The 22,057-nt window shown below is 51.1% G+C and overlaps 1 protein-coding gene across 5 annotated transcripts in view; it reads left to right on the top strand.

The window, feature by feature from the left end:
- Positions 1 to 19,262, top strand: part of PPP2R5B (protein phosphatase 2 regulatory subunit B'beta) — a 53,091-nt gene extending 33,829 nt beyond the window's left edge. The window contains exons 9-14 of one of the 5 annotated variants that reach the window (XR_014176612.1): positions 2,763 to 2,813; positions 3,016 to 3,135; positions 4,492 to 4,619; positions 14,564 to 14,665; positions 15,012 to 17,072; positions 17,287 to 19,262. Coding sequence is in view for 1 of the 5 variants with exons in the window: in XM_081968486.1 (XP_081824612.1) it covers positions 2,763 to 2,813; positions 3,016 to 3,135; positions 4,492 to 4,619; positions 14,564 to 14,665; positions 15,012 to 15,141 (531 nt within the window). In the remaining 4 variants the exon portion in view is untranslated. Of the gene's footprint in view, positions 1 to 2,762; positions 2,814 to 3,015; positions 3,136 to 4,491; positions 4,620 to 14,563; positions 14,666 to 15,011 lie in introns of all 5 variants that reach the window. The other 4 variants (XR_014176613.1, XR_014176614.1, XR_014176615.1 and 1 more) reach the window with 4 other exon arrangements.
- Positions 19,263 to 22,057: the final 2,795 nt, after the last annotated feature.

The raw sequence follows: 22,057 nt of genomic DNA, 5'->3' as shown, positions 1-22,057 counted from the left end.
TTTTTACTACTGGTTCTGTGGGCGTGGCTTGTTGGGCGTGGCTGGGGAAGGATACTGCCAAATCTCCATCCCCACCCTACTCTGGGGCCAGCCAGAGCTGGCATTTGGTAGTTCTCCGAACTACTCAAAATTTCCGCTACCGCTTCTCCCAACGACTCAAAATTTCCCCTACCGGTTCTCCAGAACCTGCCTGATTTCACCCCTGCCACCAAGTGACTCTGGGCGGCTCAAAATTCCAGAAAAATTTCCTCTCCTTCACTCTCTCTCTCTAATGAATTATGACATCTGTCCCATTGCAATTCCCACTTCATTTGATGGCACAAGGTCTCTAACAGCCACCAGCTCCGTGACAGAACCAGCAGCGACCCAGGCCTGCCACATCTTTGAACCTCTTCTTTTTTTGCTTCTGCCCATGTGCAGAGCAATTTTAGTTGTACTGTGCATGCGCGCTCAGCCCTGAGCGAACCAGCAGTAGTCTCTGCCAGAACTCTCCTCTGCTCTATGCCCAAGAGGGTTACGGCAGCGGTGGAAAACAGTGGCACACAAAATATGGACACTTGGGTGCTCCAATTGGACACAACGACTTAGGGGTCTGCTCACTTTTGTTGACAGCAGTTTAGACATTCATGGCTGTGGGTTGTGTTATTTTGAGGGGACAGCACATTGACACTGTTGTCCAAGCTGTATAAGGGACGCAGTGACTCAGGGGCTAAGACACTGAGCTTGTTGATCAGAAAAGTCAGCAGTTCGGCAGTTCGAATCCCTAGCGCCATGTAGGAGTGAGCTCCCATACTTGTTCCAGCTTCTGCCAACCTAGCAGTTCGAAACCACGTAAAAATGCAAGTAGAAAAACAGGAACCACCTTTGGTGGGATGGTAACATCGTTCCGTGTGCCTTCGGTGTTGAGTCATGCCGGCCACATGACCACGGAGACGTCTTCAGACAGCGCTGGCTCTTTGGCGTTGAAACGGAGATGAGCACCTCCACCTAGAGTTGGGAACGACGAGCACATATCTGCGAGAGGAACCTTTACCATAACATACATACAAACGTACATACATACTAGTGCTGGTTTCCATTTTTTTTACTAGCGGTTCGCTTGTGCGCACCCTCATGCCTGCACATAATGCTTCTGCGCATGTGCAGAAGCATCCAGGCAGGTGGGTGGCGCCTCCTGCCACCGCCACTACCGGTTCACCCGATCCGGGTGGAACTGGGAGAAACCTCTGATACATAAATACATATATACATATATATACTGTATATATATTAAAACATTAACATTAAAAATATGGTTTTCTGCCTGGATGGTCTCCTGCAGTAAGCCGAAAGACAGAAAGAGGGAGTAGTGACCTTCCTCCCATATTTAGGCATACCAGGGGTTGTAACACAAATACATACCTATTTCCCTGGCTCAGCTGATAAGGAGGAGAGCCTGTGGCTTAGTGGCTAAGACTCCTGCCTAATATATAATACAGCCCAGGTTCAAATCCCAGTAGCTGATGAGAGCTAATTAGCTCGAAATAGATCTATACTAGTCTCCCTTTATTTATTTATCAGCACAAATACAACACGTACTCACACATATATATACACATACATATACATACAAACACACACACATAGTATGTATATATATAGTATGTTTCTGTGTGTGTCTGTGTGTATTGACTTATGACCATTTCTCCCACCTACGATATATGTGTGTATAGTTCTCGACAACATCCATTTAGTGAGCTATACAGTATATCGCAGAAGTGAGTAAATACTCCCTCACATTTTGTAAATATTTAAGACTATCTTCAATAACACTGAAGAAATGACACTTGGCTACAATACAAAGTAGTGAGTGTACAGCTTGTATAACAGGGTCAATGTGCTGTCCCCTCAAAATAACGCAACACACAGCCATGAATGTCTAAACCAGCGATGGCGAACCTTTTTTGGCTCGTGTGCCACAAGTGGGGGGAGCGCAGGGGGGTCGTGTGCGGGCGTGCCGCACCCATAATGCAATGCGCGACTCCCCAGTGCACATGCGCGCAAAACAGGCGTGACCCCCCCCCCATTTTTACATGTTTTTTTCACCCTCCCCAGGCTCCAGAGGCTTTATAGGAGCCTGGGGAGGGCGAAAAGAGCATCCCCTGTCCCCCGGAGGCTCTCCGGAGGCTTCAGGGATCGTCCGGATGCTTCCCTGACGCCTTCGGAACGCGTAAAACGACCCTCCGAGCAAACCGGAAGTGGAAGTCACGGTTTGCTTGGAGGGTCGTTTTAAGCACTCCGAAGGCATCAGGGAAGCCTCCAGACGGTCCTTGAAGCCTCCGGGGGGGGGGGGAGGCTCTTTTCGCCCTCCCCAGGCTCCTATAAAGCCTCTGGAGCCTGGGGAGGGCGAAAAATGGCTTTTAAAAACGGTGAACTCAGCTGGCACGCACACGCATGCGCGCTGGCCAGCTGACAGGGCAGCGCCTCACCTGCCCTGACAAATGGCACACATGCCATAGGTTCGCCATCCCTGGTCTAAACTATAATGTCTATCTGTATTTAAGATATACTTAAATATTTACTGTGGCGTACTCACTTCTGTGATATGCTGTATATCTATAGTGTGTGTGTGCGTGTGTGTGTGTGTGTGTGTGAGTGTGTGTAGACATACACATTTGCTGACACCCTATATGAACTAAATATTAATGTCAGCGATTGCATGACCTCTACAGACACCAGGAGCTAAATGCAAAGAAATAAATGCATGTCTTTTTCTTCGGCAGGTAATACGGGGCCTGTTGAAATACTGGCCAAAGACTTGCACCCAAAAAGAGGTACGTGCCGAAGGGCTCCTAGGCTCCTGCCGGCATTACTAACCAGTTCGGTGCGCAAAAAATATGTGCATATTCCCCAGTATGAATATGAATAATATAATATGTCCCTAAAAAGGCCAACGCATATGCACAACACTAGAAAAGGGGGGGGGGTTTACATCCCCCTCCCTTCATCCCCTCCCTCTCCCCGCTTTCTGACCAGGTGATGCTCCTGGGGGAAATCGAGGAGATCCTGGACGTGATCGAACCCTCGCAGTTTGTGAAGATCCAGGAGCCGCTCTTCAAGCAAGTGGCCCGATGCATCGCCAGCCCTCACTTCCAGGTGCCTTGCGGGGCGAGGGGGGGGCGGAGAAAAAAGGGGGGGCGGAACCATCACTGAGGTCATCCTCAATGTATGACCACAGTTGGAATTTCAACTTTACTGCGGTCATTAAGTGGATCGTGTCATTGCTAAGTGAATCTGGCTCCCCCTCCCCCCCCAAAAAAATTGATTTTGCTTATTGGAAGCCAGCCAATGGGGATGAATTGTGATCAAATGACTGAAGGGGAGGAAGTGAGATGGTTGTAACTTTGAGGATGGGTCATAAGTCCCTTTTTCCAAAGCCGTCGTAACTTTGAACTATCGTTAAGCCGTTGGTTGCAATTCAAAGACTGACTTGCAGGTAGTCGTCTACTTGCGACCATTCGTTTAGCGACCATTCGAAGCTACAACAGCACTGAAGAAGTCATTATTCACACACTTATGACTGTTGCAATTTCCCCTGGTCATGTGATCTGAATTTTGTAAGTCAAGGTGGTCGTAAGACAAGGATTCCCTGTAATGTGGAATTCTAGCGGCTTACATTGTTACAGGGAGTCCTCGACATACGACCACAAATTCTGAGTCCAGAATTTCCGTTGCTAAGCAAGACAGTTGTGAAGTGAGTTTTGCCTCGTTTTACGACCTTCCTTGCCACCACTGTTAAGAGAATCACTGCAGGGGTTAAGTTAGCAATAGGGCTGTCAAGCGAAGCCGGCTTCTCCATCACACACACACACACACGCACGCACGCACGCACGCACACACACACCTGTGTCTGCAGATGCTGGAAACGTTGTTTAAGTTACTTTTTCCTGTGTTGTAACTTAGAATGGTTGCTAAATCAACGATCATAAGTCAAGGATACCAGCAGTCCTCCACTTACAACAGTTCATTTAGTGACTGTTCAAAATTACAACAGCACTCAAAAAAATGACTTAGGGCCATTTTGCGCACTTAACGATCCCGGCGGCACCCCCCACCCCCCATGGTCATGTGATGAAAATTCAGCCGCTTGGTGGTTGACTCACATTTATGACGGTCGGGGTGTCGTGATTCCCCTTTCGCGACAGTCGGACAAGCAGAATCAACAGTAGACACCAGATTCACTTAACAACCATGTTGCTGACTTAACAACGGCAGCCATTCACTTAACGACTGTGGCAAGAAAAGGACGTAAAACGGGACAGCACTCACTGAACAACCGGCTTGCTTGGCAGGGGAAATGGGGCAATACTCACTTAATCAATGTCTCACGTGATGACAGAAATGTGGGGTCGTAAGTCGAGGATTACCACGCTTGAAGGCAGCTGGGTGGGGGCTTCCAGATCCTCATGGCTTTTCCCTGTGTTCCCCCTCCCCCCCCGTCCCCTATAACAGGTGGCCGAGCGGGCTCTCTATTTCTGGAACAACGAATACATCCTGAGCCTGGTGGAGGACAACTGTCATATGGTACTACCCACCATCTTCGGCACGCTCTACCGCGTCTCCAAGGAGCACTGGAACCCGTGAGTCTGGCGGTGTGTGGCAGTGAGGAGAACTCGGGCTTCCTCGGGATTTCCCAAAAGTTAGAAAACCCACCTGGGGAAAAAGCCCACTCCCCACTCCAGGAAATGACAACCTGGTGTAGGTTGCCCTCCCAGTCAGTCGGAATGGGGCAACTCGCCACAGCCGGCTCAGCAATGGGACAGTTCATTTTTGTTCTTTGAAATAATTTTTAAAATATTATCATTTTTGTTCTTCGCATTTTATTTCGTCCCTCCTTTGGTATCCTTAACAATTCTATTCAACCACCTCTTCGATATTTGTGTGATTCTTGTCCCACAGCGAGTTACCCGTGGCGAATTGGCCATGAAGAGTTGGCCATGGCTAGTTGGCTGTGGGAATTGGCCATGAAGAGTTGGCCATGGCTAGTTGGCTGTGGGAATTGGCCATGAAGTGTTGGCCATGGCTAGTTGGCTGTGGGAATTGGCCATGAAGAGTTGGCCATGGCTAGTTGGCTGTGGGAATTGGCCATGAAGAGTTGGCCATGGCTAGTTGGCTGTGGGAATTGGCCATGAAGAGTTGGCCATGGCTAGTTGGCTGTGGGAATTGGCCATGAAGTGTTGGCCATGGCTAGTTGGCTGTGGGAATTGGCCATGAAGAGTTGGCCATGGCTAGTTGGCTGTGGGAATTGGCCATGAAGTGTTGGCCATGGCTAGTTGGCTGCGGGAATTGGCCATGAAGTGTTGGCCATGGCTAGTTGGCTGTGGGAATTGGCCATGAAGTGTTGGCCATGGCTAGTTGGCTGTGGGAATTGGCCATGAAGAGTTGGCCATGGCTAGTTGGCTGCGGGAATTGGCCATGAAGTGTTGGCCATGGCTAGTTGGCTGTGGGAATTGGCCATGAAGTGTTGGCCATGGCTAGTTGGCTGTGGGAATTGGCCATGAAGAGTTGGCCATGGCTAGTTGGCTGTGGGAATTGGCCATGAAGAGTTGGCCATGGCTAGTTGGCTGTGGGAATTGGCCATGAAGTGTTGGCCATGGCTAGTTGGCTGTGGGAATTGGCCATGAAGAGTTGGCCATGGCTAGTTGGCTGTGGGAATTGGCCATGAAGTGTTGGCCATGGCTAGTTGGCTGCGGGAATTGGCCATGAAGAGTTGGCCATGGCTAGTTGGCTGCGGGAATTGGCCATGAAGAGTTGACCATGGCTAGTTGGCTGCGGGAATTGGCCATGAAGAGTTGACCATGGCTAGTTGGCTGTGGGAATTGGCCATGAAGAGTTGGCCATGGCTAGTTGGCTGTGGGAATTGGCCATGAAGTGTTGGCCATGGCTAGTTGGCTGCGGGAATTGGCCATGAAGAGTTGGCCATGGCTAGTTGGCTGCGGGAATTGGCCATGAAGAGTTGACCATGGCTAGTTGGCTGCGGGAATTGGCCATGAAGAGTTGACCATGGCTAGTTGGCTGCGGGAATTGGCCATGAAGAGTTGGCCATGGCTAGTTGGCTGTGGGAATTGGCCATGAAGAGTTGGCCATGGCTAGTTGGCTGTGGGAATTGGCCATGAAGAGTTGACCATGGCTAGTTGGCTGTGGGAATTGGCCATGGCTAGTTGGCTGTGGGAATTGGCCATGAAGAGTTGGCCATGGCTAGTTGGCTGTGGGAATTGGCCATGAAGAGTTGGCCATGGCTAGTTGGCTGTGGGAATTGGCCATGAAGAGTTGGCCATGGCTAGTTGGCTGTGGGAATTGGCCATGAAGAGTTGGCCATGGCTAGTGGGCTGTGGGAATTGGCCATGAAGAGTTGGCCATGGCTAGTTGGCTGTGGGAATTGGCCATGAAGAGTTGACCATGGCTAGTTGGCTGTGGGAATTGGCCATGAAGAGTTGGCCATGGCTAGTTGGCTGTGGGAATTGGCCATGAAGTGTTGGCCATGGCTAGTTGGCTGTGGGAATTGGCCATGAAGAGTTGGCCATGGCTAGTTGGCTGTGGGAATTGGCCATGAAGAGTTGGCCATGGCTAGTTGGCTGTGGGAATTGGCCATGAAGAGTTGGCCATGGCTAGTTGGCTGTGGGAATTGGCCATGAAGTGTTGGCCATGGCTAGTTGGCTGTGGGAATTGGCCATGAAGAGTTGGCCATGGCTAGTTGGCTGTGGGAATTGGCCATGAAGTGTTGGCCATGGCTAGTTGGCTGCGGGAATTGGCCATGAAGTGTTGGCCATGGCTAGTTGGCTGTGGGAATTGGCCATGAAGTGTTGGCCATGGCTAGTTGGCTGTGGGAATTGGCCATGAAGAGTTGGCCATGGCTAGTTGGCTGCGGGAATTGGCCATGAAGTGTTGGCCATGGCTAGTTGGCTGTGGGAATTGGCCATGAAGTGTTGGCCATGGCTAGTTGGCTGTGGGAATTGGCCATGAAGAGTTGGCCATGGCTAGTTGGCTGTGGGAATTGGCCATGAAGAGTTGGCCATGGCTAGTTGGCTGTGGGAATTGGCCATGAAGTGTTGGCCATGGCTAGTTGGCTGTGGGAATTGGCCATGAAGAGTTGGCCATGGCTAGTTGGCTGTGGGAATTGGCCATGAAGTGTTGGCCATGGCTAGTTGGCTGCGGGAATTGGCCATGAAGAGTTGGCCATGGCTAGTTGGCTGCGGGAATTGGCCATGAAGAGTTGACCATGGCTAGTTGGCTGCGGGAATTGGCCATGAAGAGTTGACCATGGCTAGTTGGCTGTGGGAATTGGCCATGAAGAGTTGGCCATGGCTAGTTGGCTGTGGGAATTGGCCATGAAGTGTTGGCCATGGCTAGTTGGCTGCGGGAATTGGCCATGAAGAGTTGGCCATGGCTAGTTGGCTGCGGGAATTGGCCATGAAGAGTTGACCATGGCTAGTTGGCTGCGGGAATTGGCCATGAAGAGTTGACCATGGCTAGTTGGCTGCGGGAATTGGCCATGAAGAGTTGGCCATGGCTAGTTGGCTGTGGGAATTGGCCATGAAGAGTTGGCCATGGCTAGTTGGCTGTGGGAATTGGCCATGAAGAGTTGACCATGGCTAGTTGGCTGTGGGAATTGGCCATGGCTAGTTGGCTGTGGGAATTGGCCATGAAGAGTTGGCCATGGCTAGTTGGCTGTGGGAATTGGCCATGAAGAGTTGGCCATGGCTAGTTGGCTGTGGGAATTGGCCATGAAGAGTTGGCCATGGCTAGTTGGCTGTGGGAATTGGCCATGAAGAGTTGGCCATGGCTAGTTGGCTGTGGGAATTGGCCATGAAGAGTTGGCCATGGCTAGTTGGCTGTGGGAATTGGCCATGAAGAGTTGACCATGGCTAGTTGGCTGTGGGAATTGGCCATGGCTAGTTGGCTGTGGGAATTGGCCATGAAGAGTTGGCCATGGCTAGTTGGCTGTGGGAATTGGCTATGAAGAGTTGGCCATGGCTAGTTGGCTGTGGGAATTGGCCATGAAGAGTTGGCCATGGCTAGTTGGCTGTGGGAATTGGCCATGAAGAGTTGGCCATGGCTAGTTGGCTGTGGGAATTGGCCATGAAGAGTTGGCCATGGCTAGTTGGCTGTGGGAATTGGCCATGAAGAGTTGGCCATGGCTAGTTGGCTGTGGGAATTGGCCATGAAGAGTTGACCATGGCTAGTTGGCTGCGGGAATTGGCCATGAAGAGTTGGCCATGGCTAGTTGGCTGTGGGAATTGGCCATGAAGAGTTGGCCATGGCTAGTTGGCTGTGGGAATTGGCCATGAAGAGTTGGCCATGGCTAGTTGGCTGTGGGAATTGGCCATGAAGAGTTGACCATGGCTAGTTGGCTGTGGGAATTGGCCATGAAGAGTTGGCCATGGCTAGTTGGCTGTGGGAATTGGCCATGAAGAGTTGGCCATGGCTAGTTGGCTGCGGGAATTGGCCATGAAGAGTTGACCATGGCTAGTTGGCTGCGGGAATTGGCCATGAAGAGTTGGCCATGGCTAGTTGGCTGCGGGAATTGGCCATGAAGTGTTGGCCATGGCTAGTTGGCTGTGGGAATTGGCCATGAAGAGTTGACCATGGCTAGTTGGCTGTGGGAATTGGCCATGAAGAGTTGGCCATGGCTAGTTGGCTGTGGGAATTGGCCATGAAGAGTTGGCCATGGCTAGTTGGCTGTGGGAATTGGCCATGAAGAGTTGGCCATGGCTAGTTGGCTGTGGGAATTGGCCATGAAGAGTTGGCCATGGCTAGTTGGCTGCGGGAATTGGCCATGAAGAGTTGGCCATGGCTAGTTGGCTGTGGGAATTGGCCATGAAGAGTTGGCCATGGCTAGTTGGCTGCGGGAATTGGCCATGAAGAGTTGGCCATGGCTAGTTGGCTGTGGAAATTGGCCATGAAGTGTTGGCCATGGCTAGTTGGCTGCGGGAATTGGCCATGAAGTGTTGGCCATGACTAGGTGGCTGCGGGAATTGGCCATGAAGAGTTGGCCATGGCTAGTTGGCTGTGGAAATTGGCCATGAAGAGTTGGCCATGGCTAGGTGGCTGTGGGAATTGGCCATGAAGAGTTGACCATGGCTAGTTGGCTGCAGGAATTGGCCATGAAGAGTTGGCCATGGCTAGTTGGCTGCGGGAATTGGCCATGAAGAGTTGGCCATGGCTAGTTGGCTGCGGAAATTGGCCATGAAGAGTTGGCCATGGCTGGATGGCTGTGGGAATTGGCCATGAAGAGTTGACCATGGCTAGTTGGCTGCGGGAATTGGCCATGAAGAGTTGGCCATGGCTAGTTGGCTGTGGGAATTGGCCATGAAGAGTTGGCCATGGCTAGTTGGCTGTGGGAATTGGCCATGAAGTGTTGGCCATGGCTAGTTGGCTGTGGGAATTGGCCATGAAGAGTTGACCATGGCTAGTTGGCTGTGGGAATTGGCCATGAAGAGTTGGCCATGGCTAGTTGGCTGTGGGAATTGGCCATGAAGAGTTGGCCATGGCTAGGTGGCTGCGGGAATTGGCCATGAAGAGTTGGCCATGGCTAGTTGGCTGTGGAAATTGGCCATGAAGTGTTGGCCATGGCTAGGTGGCTGCGGGAATTGGCCATGAAGAGTTGGCCATGGCTAGTTGGCTGTGGAAATTGGCCATGAAGAGTTGGCCATGGCTAGGTGGCTGTGGGAATTGGCCATGAAGAGTTGACCATGGCTAGTTGGCTGCGGGAATTGGCCATGAAGAGTTGGCCATGGCTAGTTGGCTGCGGGAATTGGCCATGAAGAGTTGGCCATGGCTAGTTGGCTGCGGAAATTGGCCATGAAGAGTTGGCCATGGCTAGGTGGCTGTGGGAATTGGCCATGAAGAGTTGACCATGGCTAGTTGGCTGCGGGAATTGGCCATGAAGAGTTGGCCATGGCTAGTTGGCTGTGGGAATTGGCCATGAAGAGTTGGCCATGGCTAGTTGGCTGTGGGAATTGGCCATGAAGAGTTGGCCATGGCTAGTTGGCTGTGGGAATTGGCCATGAAGAGTTGACCATGGCTAGTTGGCTGTGAGAATTGGCCATGAAGAGTTGGCCATGGCTAGTTGGCTGTGGGAATTGGCCATGGCTAGTTGGCTGCGGGAATTGGCCATGAAGAGTTGACCATGGCTAGTTGGCTGCGGGAATTGGCCATGAAGAGTTGACCATGGCTAGTTGGCTGTGGGAATTGGCCATGGCTAGTTGGCTGTGGGAATTGGCCATGAAGAGTTGGCCATGGCTAGGTGGCTGTGGGAATTGGCCATGAAGAGTTGGCCATGGCTAGGTGGCTGTGGGAATTGGCCATGAAGAGTTGGCCATGGATAGTTGGCTGTGGGAATTGGCCATGAAGAGTTGGCCATAGCTAGGTGGCTGTGGGAATTGGCCATGAAGAGTTGGCCATGGCTAGGTGGCTGTGGGAATTGGCCATGAAGAGTTGGCCATGGCTAGGTGGCTGTGGGAATTGGCCATGAAGAGTTGGCCATGGCTAGGTGGCGGTGGGAATTGGCCATGAAGAATTGGCCATGGCTAGGTGGCTGCGGGAATTGGCCATGAAGAGTTGACCATGGCTAGGTGGCTGTACGAATTGGCCATGAAGAGTTGACCATGGCTAGTTGGCTGCGGGAATTGGCCATGAAGAGTTGGCCATGGCTAGTTGGCTGTGGGAATTGGCCATGAAGAGTTGGCCATGGCTAGTTGGCTGCGGGAATTGGCCATGAAGAGTTGACCATGGCTAGTTGGCTGCGGGAATTGGCCATGAAGAGTTGACCATGGCTAGTTGGCTGTGGGAATTGGCCATGAAGTGTTGGCCATGGCTAGGTGGCTGTGGGAATTGGCCATGAAGAGTTGGCCATGGCTAGTTGGCTGTGGGAATTGGCCATGAAGAGTTGGCCATGGCTAGTTGGCTGTGGGAATTGGCCATGAAGAGTTGGCCATGGCTAGTTGGCTGTGGGAATTGGCCATGAAGAGTTGGCCATGGCTAGTTGGCTGTGGGAATTGGCCATGAAGAGTTGACCATGGCTAGTTGGCTGCGGGAATTGGCCATGAAGAGTTGGCCATGGCTAGTTGGCTGTGGGAATTGGCCATGAAGAGTTGGCCATGGCTAGTTGGCTGTGGGAATTGGCCATGAAGAGTTGGCCATGGCTAGTTGGCTGTGGGAATTGGCCATGAAGAGTTGACCATGGCTAGTTGGCTGTGGGAATTGGCCATGAAGAGTTGGCCATGGCTAGTTGGCTGTGGGAATTGGCCATGAAGAGTTGGCCATGGCTAGTTGGCTGCGGGAATTGGCCATGAAGAGTTGACCATGGCTAGTTGGCTGCGGGAATTGGCCATGAAGAGTTGGCCATGGCTAGTTGGCTGCGGGAATTGGCCATGAAGTGTTGGCCATGGCTAGTTGGCTGTGGGAATTGGCCATGAAGAGTTGACCATGGCTAGTTGGCTGTGGGAATTGGCCATGAAGAGTTGGCCATGGCTAGTTGGCTGTGGGAATTGGCCATGAAGAGTTGGCCATGGCTAGTTGGCTGTGGGAATTGGCCATGAAGAGTTGGCCATGGCTAGTTGGCTGTGGGAATTGGCCATGAAGAGTTGGCCATGGCTAGTTGGCTGCGGGAATTGGCCATGAAGAGTTGGCCATGGCTAGTTGGCTGTGGGAATTGGCCATGAAGAGTTGGCCATGGCTAGTTGGCTGCGGGAATTGGCCATGAAGAGTTGGCCATGGCTAGTTGGCTGTGGAAATTGGCCATGAAGTGTTGGCCATGGCTAGTTGGCTGCGGGAATTGGCCATGAAGTGTTGGCCATGACTAGGTGGCTGCGGGAATTGGCCATGAAGAGTTGGCCATGGCTAGTTGGCTGTGGAAATTGGCCATGAAGAGTTGGCCATGGCTAGGTGGCTGTGGGAATTGGCCATGAAGAGTTGACCATGGCTAGTTGGCTGCAGGAATTGGCCATGAAGAGTTGGCCATGGCTAGTTGGCTGCGGGAATTGGCCATGAAGAGTTGGCCATGGCTAGTTGGCTGCGGAAATTGGCCATGAAGAGTTGGCCATGGCTGGGTGGCTGTGGGAATTGGCCATGAAGAGTTGACCATGGCTAGTTGGCTGCGGGAATTGGCCATGAAGAGTTGGCCATGGCTAGTTGGCTGTGGGAATTGGCCATGAAGAGTTGGCCATGGCTAGTTGGCTGTGGGAATTGGCCATGAAGTGTTGGCCATGGCTAGTTGGCTGTGGGAATTGGCCATGAAGAGTTGACCATGGCTAGTTGGCTGTGGGAATTGGCCATGAAGAGTTGGCCATGGCTAGTTGGCTGTGGGAATTGGCCATGAAGAGTTGGCCATGGCTAGGTGGCTGCGGGAATTGGCCATGAAGAGTTGGCCATGGCTAGTTGGCTGTGGAAATTGGCCATGAAGTGTTGGCCATGGCTAGGTGGCTGCGGGAATTGGCCATGAAGAGTTGGCCATGGCTAGTTGGCTGTGGAAATTGGCCATGAAGAGTTGGCCATGGCTAGGTGGCTGTGGGAATTGGCCATGAAGAGTTGACCATGGCTAGTTGGCTGCGGGAATTGGCCATGAAGAGTTGGCCATGGCTAGTTGGCTGCGGGAATTGGCCATGAAGAGTTGGCCATGGCTAGTTGGCTGCGGAAATTGGCCATGAAGAGTTGGCCATGGCTAGGTGGCTGTGGGAATTGGCCATGAAGAGTTGACCATGGCTAGTTGGCTGCGGGAATTGGCCATGAAGAGTTGGCCATGGCTAGTTGGCTGTGGGAATTGGCCATGAAGAGTTGGCCATGGCTAGTTGGCTGTGGGAATTGGCCATGAAGAGTTGGCCATGGCTAGTTGGCTGTGGGAATTGGCCATGAAGAGTTGACCATGGCTAGTTGGCTGTGAGAATTGGCCATGAAGAGTTGGCCATGGCTAGTTGGCTGTGGGAATTGGCCATGGCTAGTTGGCTGCGGGAATTGGCCATGAAGAGTTGACCATGGCTAGTTGGCTGCGGGAATTGGCCATGAAGAGTTGACCATGGCTAGTTGGCTGTGGGAATTGGCCATGGCTAGTTGGCTGTGGGAATTGGCCATGAAGAGTTGGCCATGGCTAGGTGGCTGTGGGAATTGGCCATGAAGAGTTGGCCATGGCTAGGTGGCTGTGGGAATTGGCCATGAAGAGTTGGCCATGGATAGTTGGCTGTGGGAATTGGCCATGAAGAGTTGGCCATAGCTAGGCGGCTGTGGGAATTGGCCATGAAGAGTTGGCCATGGCTAGGTGGCTGTGGGAATTGGCCATGAAGAGTTGGCCATGGCTAGGTGGCTGTGGGAATTGGCCATGAAGAGTTGGCCATGGCTAGGTGGCGGTGGGAATTGGCCATGAAGAATTGGCCATGGCTAGGTGGCTGCGGGAATTGGCCATGAAGAGTTGACCATGGCTAGGTGGCTGTACGAATTGGCCATGAAGAGTTGACCATGGCTAGTTGGCTGCGGGAATTGGCCATGAAGAGTTGGCCATGGCTAGTTGGCTGTGGGAATTGGCCATGAAGAGTTGGCCATGGCTAGTTGGCTGCGGGAATTGGCCATGAAGAGTTGACCATGGCTAGTTGGCTGCGGGAATTGGCCATGAAGAGTTGACCATGGCTAGTTGGCTGTGGGAATTGGCCATGAAGTGTTGGCCATGGCTAGGTGGCTGTGGGAATTGGCCATGAAGAGTTGGCCATGGCTAGGTGGCGGTGGGAATTGGCCATGAAGAATTGGCCATGGCTAGGTGGCTGCGGGAATTGGCCATGAAGAGTTGACCATGGCTAGGTGGCTGTACGAATTGGCCATGAAGAGTTGACCATGGCTAGTTGGCTGCAGGAATTGGCCATGAAGAGTTGGCCATGGCTAGTTGGCTGCAGTGAGTTGGCCATGACAAATTGGCGATGAAGAGTTGACCGTGGCTAATTGGTTGCAGTGAATTATCCATGACAAATTGGCGATGAAGAGTTGGCCAGGGCTAGTTGGCTGCAGTGAGTTGGCCATGAAGAGTTGGCCATGGCTAGTTGGCTGCAGTGAGTTGGCCATGGCTATTTGGCTGTGGGAATTGGCCATGAAGAGTTGACCATGGTTAGTTGGTTGCAGTGAATTACCCATGGTGAATTGGCCATGAAGAGTTGACCATGGCTAGTTGGCTGCAGGAATTGGCCATGAAGAGTTGGCCATGGCTAATTGGTTGCAGTGAATTATCCATGACAAATTGGCGATGAAGAGTTGGCCAGGGCTAGTTGGCTGCAGTGAGTTGGCCATGAAGAGTTGGCCATGGCTAGTTGGCTGCAGTGAGTTGGCCATGAAGAGTTGGCCATGGCTATTTGGCTGTGCGAATTGGCCATGAAGAGTTGACCATGGTTAGTTGGTTGCAGTGAATTACCCATGGTGAATTGGCCATGAAGAGTTGACCATGGCAAGTTGTCATAGTTGTGGGACTCTAGGGATGTCCCCCCCACCCCGTGTGTCCCAGGTTCGTCTTCTCCTAGTCCTCACCACCCTGTCCTACCTCTCTTCCCAGGACCATTGTGTCCCTGGTCTACAACGTCCTCAAGACCTTCATGGAGATGAACGGCAAGCTCTTCGATGAACTCACTGCCTCCTACAAGGTGGAGAAGCAGCAGTAAGTGTGTTTATGAAGGGTGTGAACTGTTTGAGTGGGGGTGGGGAGATGGTGATGGGGAATTCTGGGAGTTGAAGCCCACAGGCCTTCAAGTTACAGATTAACAGAGGTGGAGGGGACCTTATAGGTCATCTAGTCCAACTGTACCATCCAAGAGGAGACCCTACACCATTTTGACAGAGGTCAGTCCAGTCTCTTCTTGAAAGCCTCCAGGGATGAAGCTCCCACAACTTCCGAAGGCAACTTCTGTCCCATGGGTTGATGGTCTGAGGAGTGGTGGTTGAATGGGAAGTCTCCTTCTTTGCCCCTGACCCTCCCTCCTCTTCCTCCCTCCCCTCCCCTGCAGGGAGCTGAAGAAGGAGAAGGAGCGCCAGGAGCTGTGGAGGCATCTAGACGAACTTCAGCTGCAGAAGCTGCAAGGCCTGGAGGAAGCCAAGATGAACCGCTTGAACCTGCAACGCACCCTGGCAAGCTAGGAGCCCCTCCGCCCCTGGATGTGGAACCCCCCCCTCATGGGTGGTGGGAGCGGCGGTCCATCCCTCCCAGGCTGAGACAGCTGGTTTCCCCCCCCCTTCCCGAGTCGGATCTCCCATCCTCGGCTGCCCCCATCACCACCGCGATGCCAGCCGGAACACAAAAGGACACGAGAGTTTTGGGGGGGCAGCGGATGGAGGGGGAAGAGGCCCCCACTGGGCTGCGATGCCGCCCCCCCCCCTTGCCTAAAACGGATGGGCCTGTAAATAATAGGGGAGCCACAATCTTGCAGAGACAATTGGGGGGGAAATGGCTTGACAGGTTTTGGAGGGGGGGTTATCGACCCCATTCTCTGTTGGACCCAAATCTATTTGGGGGGTGGGGGAATTGGAGTGCAATACCCAACGGGGAGGGGGAGGAGCACAGTCCCCCTCTCCCATGGTCCTCCGGGGCAGTGAAAATTCCCACCCCCCCTTACTAGTAACCCTGACCCACGGCCGTAGAGCGCCCTCCTGCCTCGTAAACCCCCCCTCCCCGCTTCCTTCCCCAAAGGGCCAGTCTCCTCTTTTGCTGAGGGGGGGGCGCAGCAGGCAGAAGGATGGTTCTGAAAGGGGGGGGGAGAGAGAGAGAGAGAGGTGCAGGCGGTCTTCATTTGTCCTCTGCAGCTCGGGGGTGGGGGGGCATATGGAATGTGTGTGTCTGTGTGTCCCCCCCTTTCTTCTGTTTGTGTTTCCCAGAGGGTTTGAGAAACACACACACACACACACCCACACACACACGAGAGAGAGAGAGAGAGAGAGAGAGAGAGAGAGAGAGAGAGAGAGAGAGAGAGAGAGAGAGAGAGAGAGAGACCCCGCCCAGGATCAGAGGGAAAAGCACCTTGTGTGCACGTTGCGAGGGCCAAAGCAAGTGTACCTTCCTTCTCTTCTCCTTCCCCTATCAGCCTTTCTCCTCCTTCTGTTTCTTCCTCCCTTCCTCCTTCCCCTCTTCTCCTCCTACTTCTCCCCTTCTCCTCCTCCTCCCCCTTTCCTTCTCTTCTTCTCCCCTTCTCCTCCCTTCCTTCTTCTCCTCCTTCCTCTCCTTCTGTCTTCTCTTCCCTTCCTCCTCCTCCTTCCTCTCCTCCTTCTTTCTTTTCCCCCCTTCCTTCTCCTTCTTCCCCTCCTTCTCCTCCTCCTTCTGTCTTCTCTTCCCTTCTCCCTCCTCCTTCCGTCTCCTCCTCCCTTCCTTCTCCCTTCCTTCTCCTTCTTCCCTTTCTTCTCCTCCTCCTTCCGTCTTCTCCTCCCTTCCTTCTGCTCTTCTCCTCCTTCTCCACTTCCTTCTCCTCCTCCTCCTCCTTTGCCTCCTCCTTCCCTTCCTTCTCCTCCTCATCCTGCCTTCCCCTATCTGCCTTCCTTCTCCCCTCCTCTTCCTCCTCCACCCTGGGTTCCTGACCTCAGAGAAGAGATATTTGCTGGATAGGACACCATGTGACTTCAAAGGAGTTGCAGCAGGCGATCTTCCTATCTCACTTTGTGTGTGTGTGTGTGTGTGTGCCTGTTGTGTATCTACTACGCAGTCATTCTCAGCCACCAAAGTCTCATTGCAGGATGGTAATGCAAGAAACCCACCGCAGCAGCCTTCTCTGATGGTCCTTGCAGGGGGGGGGGGCGTTGGGATGCTCCCAAGAACACCTGGAAAGCAATGGAATCCTTCCTCTGGAGGCCTCAGCATCTGGCTTGGGATGCTCAGAGACACCGAACATCTGGAAAGCTACCTGAAGTGGGTCCTCCATCCTCATTGCACCTCGATGGGGACTGAGTGGAGAAGCATTTATTTATTTATTTTTTAAAACCCATTTTTAAAGCTCAAGATTGAACTTGATTGTTTTCTTACAGACGTTTCATGACTCAACTCAGTTACATCAATCCAAACAGAGATGGACAGGACCTTGGAGGTCATCTAGTCCAGCCCCCTTGTTCAAGCAGGAGAGCCTTACAGAATAACAGAGTTGAAAGGGACCTTGGAGGTCATCTAGTCCAGCCCCCTTGTTCAAGCAGGAGGCCCTTACAGAATAACAGGTGGAAGGGACCTTGGAGGTCATCTAGTCCAGCCCCCTTGTTCAAGCAAGAGGCCCTTACAGAATAACACAGGTGGAAGGGACCTTGGAGGTCATCTAGTCCAGCCCCCTTGTTCAAGCAGGAGGCCCTTACAGAATAACACAGGTGGAAGGGACCTTGGAGGTCATCTAGTCCAGCCCCCTTGTTCAAGCAGGAGGCCCTTACAGAATAACACAGGTGGAAGGGACCTTGGAGGTCATCTAGTCCAGCCCCCTTGTTCAAGCAGGAGGCCCTTACAGAATAACAGATGGAAGGGGCCTTGGAGGTCATCTAGTCCAGCCCCCTGCTCAAGTGAGATATAGAATAACAGAGTTGGAAGGGACCTTGGAGGTCATCTAGTCCAGCCCCCTGCTCAAGTGAGATATAGAATAACAGAGTTGGAAGGGACCTTGGAGGTCATCTAGTCCAGCCCCCTTGCTCAAGCAGGGGAATCTATACCATTGCAGATAAGTGGCTGTCCAGTCTCTTCTTAAAAAATCTCCATTGTTGGAGCATCCACAACTTCTGGTGGCAAGCTGTTCCACTGGTTTATTCTCCTCACTGTTAGGAAGTTCCTCCTTAATTCCAGGTTGCTTCTCTCCTGGATTAGTTTCCATCCATTTTTTTTGTCCTGCCTTTGGGTGCTTTGGAAAATAAGTTGACCCCCCCTCTTTTGGGGGGCAGCTCCTTAAATACTGGAATACTGCTATCCTGTCCCCCTAGCCCTTCTTTCCTCTAGACTAGCCATACTCAAATCCTGCAGCCATTCTTTCATATGTTTTAGTTTCCAGGGCCTTAATCATTTTAGTTGTTCTTCTTTGCACTTTTTCCAAAGTCTGAATATCTTTTTTTGCAATGTGGTGAGGAAAACTGGTTGCAATCTCCTAATCTACTCTAATAATATATGGTTAATATAATAATATATTAATAATAATATTCTAATCCTTCTCGTGGATTGCACCAGTGAGGCTAAAAAAAACCCCATTTTGTGGCATTTATTTTGCACCATGACAATAAAGACTATGCGAAGGCTTTATAAAGCGCTACTGATACTCCGCCTGCTTTTGATTCTATGCCTCTGTTTAGACCACCAAGGATTGCATTAGTGGTTTTTTTTGGCTGCTGATGGCCTAGGGTTGATGTAAGATGCACTGATGAGGTTACCTCCTTGGATCACGAAACGTCTGCAAGAAAACAAGGACCCCTCAACCCTAATTTTAAAGTGCCAGGCCACAGCTGCAGGTGGCCTGATACCCTCTTCTCTAACCTACCCACCCAATTTTTTTGGGGGGGGGGAGAGAATGCTGACATCCAGATTAACAACGAAATTTTCTCTCCACCAAAGGTTTTGTGTTTTTATATGCATTAGAGCCATGATGGCAAACTTTTTCGTCACCGAGGACCTAAACTGGAATGTGCATGCAAGGAGTGCGAAGACCAGCTGGGCAGACAAACGGCCTTAAAAATGGCCAAAAAATGGCCAGAAAACTGTCTGATTTTTGGCTGTTTGGGCTTTTTTCAGGCCATTTTAGGCCGTCGTTCGGCCATTTCAAAAACGTCCTGAAAAAATGGGCCAAAAACGGGCAAAAAAACGGCCTGAAAGCCTTAAAAATGTCCTAAAATGGCCAGAAAACTGCCTGTTTTTTGGCTGTTTGGGCTTTTTTCAGGCCATTTTAGGCCGTTGTTCGGCCATTTGAAAAACGGCCTGAAAAATGGGCCAAAAATGGCCTCAAAACAGCCTCAAAAATGGACTAAAACAGCCCACAAATGGCCGGAAAATGGCCCCCCAAACTGCCTGTTGTTGGCTGTTGTTTGGGCCATTTTCAGCCCATTTTCCTGGCCATTTCTCGGCGATTTCAAAAACAGCCCAGAAAACGGCCTGGATTTTTTTCCCGTTTTCAGGACTTTTTGCAGTTCTCCAGCGTCCACGAACACCAGCTGGGCGCATGACATGCGTGCCCTTGCGCCCCAGAGAGGGCTGTGCATGCCACTTCTGGCACGCATGCCGTAGTTTCGCCATTACGGCATTAGAGTGTGTGTGTGTGTGTGTGTGTAAAAGTCCCCATGTGAGGGAGATGAGTGCAAGGTGAAAGACCCCCCTCCCTTCCCACTAGGCATGACCACCTCAACACAGTCTTGGTACCCAAAAAGAGACCCTCGGTGGGGAGGGGGAGGGGGGAAAGGGGGCACGGCTTTCATTGCAGTTGATTTTTTAGTCGACCACTCGGATACGATTCTTCTCCTATAATAATCGGACTTAGGAATACCCCTCCGGTGTAGTTTTCACAGGAGAAGAAACAACACCCCCCCACCCGGCAAAGCGCTGGAGGGGAAGGCCGGGTGGGGTGGTCGAAGTGGGGGGCTGGCAGGGTAGACCTGGGAGGGGGCTGCTAGAGAGATATTTTGTGGGGGGCACGGGTGGGGGGGAGGGCGAGTCTATTTATGAACAGTTTCCGGATCACAAAACCTTTCCGCTTCCCCCCTTGTTCCTTTTGCTGGACGACTCTGTATTCAATAAAGAGAAAGTTTCATGTCCCAAGCAGTGTGGGGGGGGGATGCTGCTTTGGGTCTGGAGTGGGGCGGGGGCATCGCTCCAATCAGCAGAGAAGTGTCTTTCAAACTTTCCCCCCAAAAATGTAGGAAGGTTTTGATTAGAATCAGAATAGAGCTGGATGGGATCTTGGAGGTCTTCTAGTCCAACCCCCTGCTCAAACAGGAGAATCGATACCTGCAGAACTTGGCCAGATTCACTTAACAGCCGTGTCAACTAACTTAACAGCTGCAGTGATTGACTTAACAAAGGTGGCAAGGAAAGTGATAAGATGGGGCAAAACTCCCTTCACCAATGTCTCACTTAGCAACATAAATTTTGGGCTCGGCTGCGGTCATAATTCGAGGACTGCCTGTATATCAATTATTCCAGTGATAATAACAGATGGTGAGAAAGAATACTTGTAAAATGTGAGGATTGGAAAGGATCAAAGTCATTTGAATCAAGCCTTGCGCAATGCAGAACTCCTCTTCGAGAGAAGCATTAACAGAAGATTACAATCAAGACCAAGGAAGATCCTAATACCACTCTATAAAGCCTTAGTAAGGCCACACCTAGAATCCTGCATCCAGTTTTGGTCACCACACCCGAAGGCCAGAGGAGGAAGAATGGATGGAAACTGATCAAGGAGAGATTCAAACTGGAAATGAGGAATTTCCTGACTGGGAGAACCATCAACCCACGGAACAGAGGTTGCCTTCGGAAGTTGTGGGAGCTTCATCCCTGGAGGCTTTCAAGAAGAGACTGGATGCCCTCTGTCAGAAATGGTGTAGGGTCTCCTGCTTGGGCAGGGGGTTGGACTAGATGACCTACAAGGTCCCTTCCAACTTTGTTAATCTGTAAAAAAAAACTGTGGAATAAAAGAAAGAGAGCAAACCTTCGGATGGAAGAACCCGTCAGTTAAGATAATGATAATCGGGTGATGTTCAACATAAAGAAACTGTCATTCTCTCTTTGTTTCATAGAGGTAGTCCTTGACTTGCTATTACAAATTGAGTCCCAAATTTCTGTTGCTAAATGAACATGAAATGACAGGGTTGGAAGGGACCTTGGAGGTCATCTAATCCAACCCCCTGCTTTGAGCAGGATACCCAATGGCTGTCCAGTTTCTTCTTAAAAACCTCCAGTGATGAAGTACTCACAACTTCTGGAGGCAAGTTGTTCCACTAGTTAATTGTTCTTATTAATCAGGAATTTTCTCCTTAGTTCTAGGTTGCTTCTCTCCTTGATTAGTTTCCATTCATTGCTTCTTGTCCTGCCTTCAGGTGCTTTGGAGAATAGATTGACTCCCTCTTCTTTGTGGCAGCCCCTCAAATACTGGAAGACTGCTATCATGTCTCCCCTGGTCCTTCTTTTCATTAAATTAGTTCTGCATCCGTTGTGTTTTAGCCTCCATTCTTCTAATCCTCTTTGTTGCTCTTCTCTGCACTCTTTCCAGAGTCTCAATATTTTTTTTTACATCGTGGCGACCAAAACTGGATGCAAGATTCCAAGTGTTAGTTGTACTAAGGCTTTGTAAAGCGGTACTAATACTTCATACTAATACAGAGACTCTTATTCTTCAACTCTTTGAGAAAATAGCCCCTCCTGGACGGAAATTAACTTCCCAGAAAAGAAAAGAATTTGGGATTGTCATCTTAGTAAAAGCTTTCTCATTCTACAACTTCCATTACCACCAAATGAGGCAACCTTTTAGCCCTTTAACGCTTCAGATCACAAAACGGTCGTGTCTATCATGAGATCGTTAAGTGAGTTTGGCCCCATTTTACAACCTCTCTTGCCCGTTTGACAACCTCTCCGGCTTCTTCAGTTGTTAAGCGAATCACTTCAGCTGTTAAGTCAGTAGCAGGGTTAGGAATATAGCGAGCCTCTCTTGAAAGCAGCTAAGTCAGGGGTGTCCAAACTTGGCAACTTTAAGACTTGTGGACTTCAACTCCCAGAATTCCCCAGCCAGCTGGCTGGGGAATTCTGGGAGTTGAAGTCCACAAGTCTTAAAGTTGCCAAGTTTGGACACCCCTGAGCTAAGTCCTTTCCTGGGGCAATATGGGATGCCAGAAGGAGATCAATCAGATTAACAATTGGAAGGGACCTTGTAGGTCATCTAGTCCAACCCCACGCCCAAGCAGGAAACTCTATACCATTTCTGACAGAGGGCAGTCCAGTCTCTTCTTGAAAGCTCTAGTGATGAAGCTCCCACAACATCTGAATGCAACTTTTGTTCCATGGGTTGATTGTTCTCCCTGTCAGGAAATTCCTCCTTGTTTCCAGGTTAAATCTCTCCTTGGTCAGTTT

The sequence above is a fragment of the Natrix helvetica genome (assembly GCF_964273705.1).
Source record: "Natrix helvetica genome assembly, chromosome: 16".
Classification (NCBI taxonomy): Eukaryota; Metazoa; Chordata; class Lepidosauria; order Squamata; family Natricidae; genus Natrix; species Natrix helvetica.
This window is presented reverse-complemented; position numbering and strand designations above follow the sequence as displayed.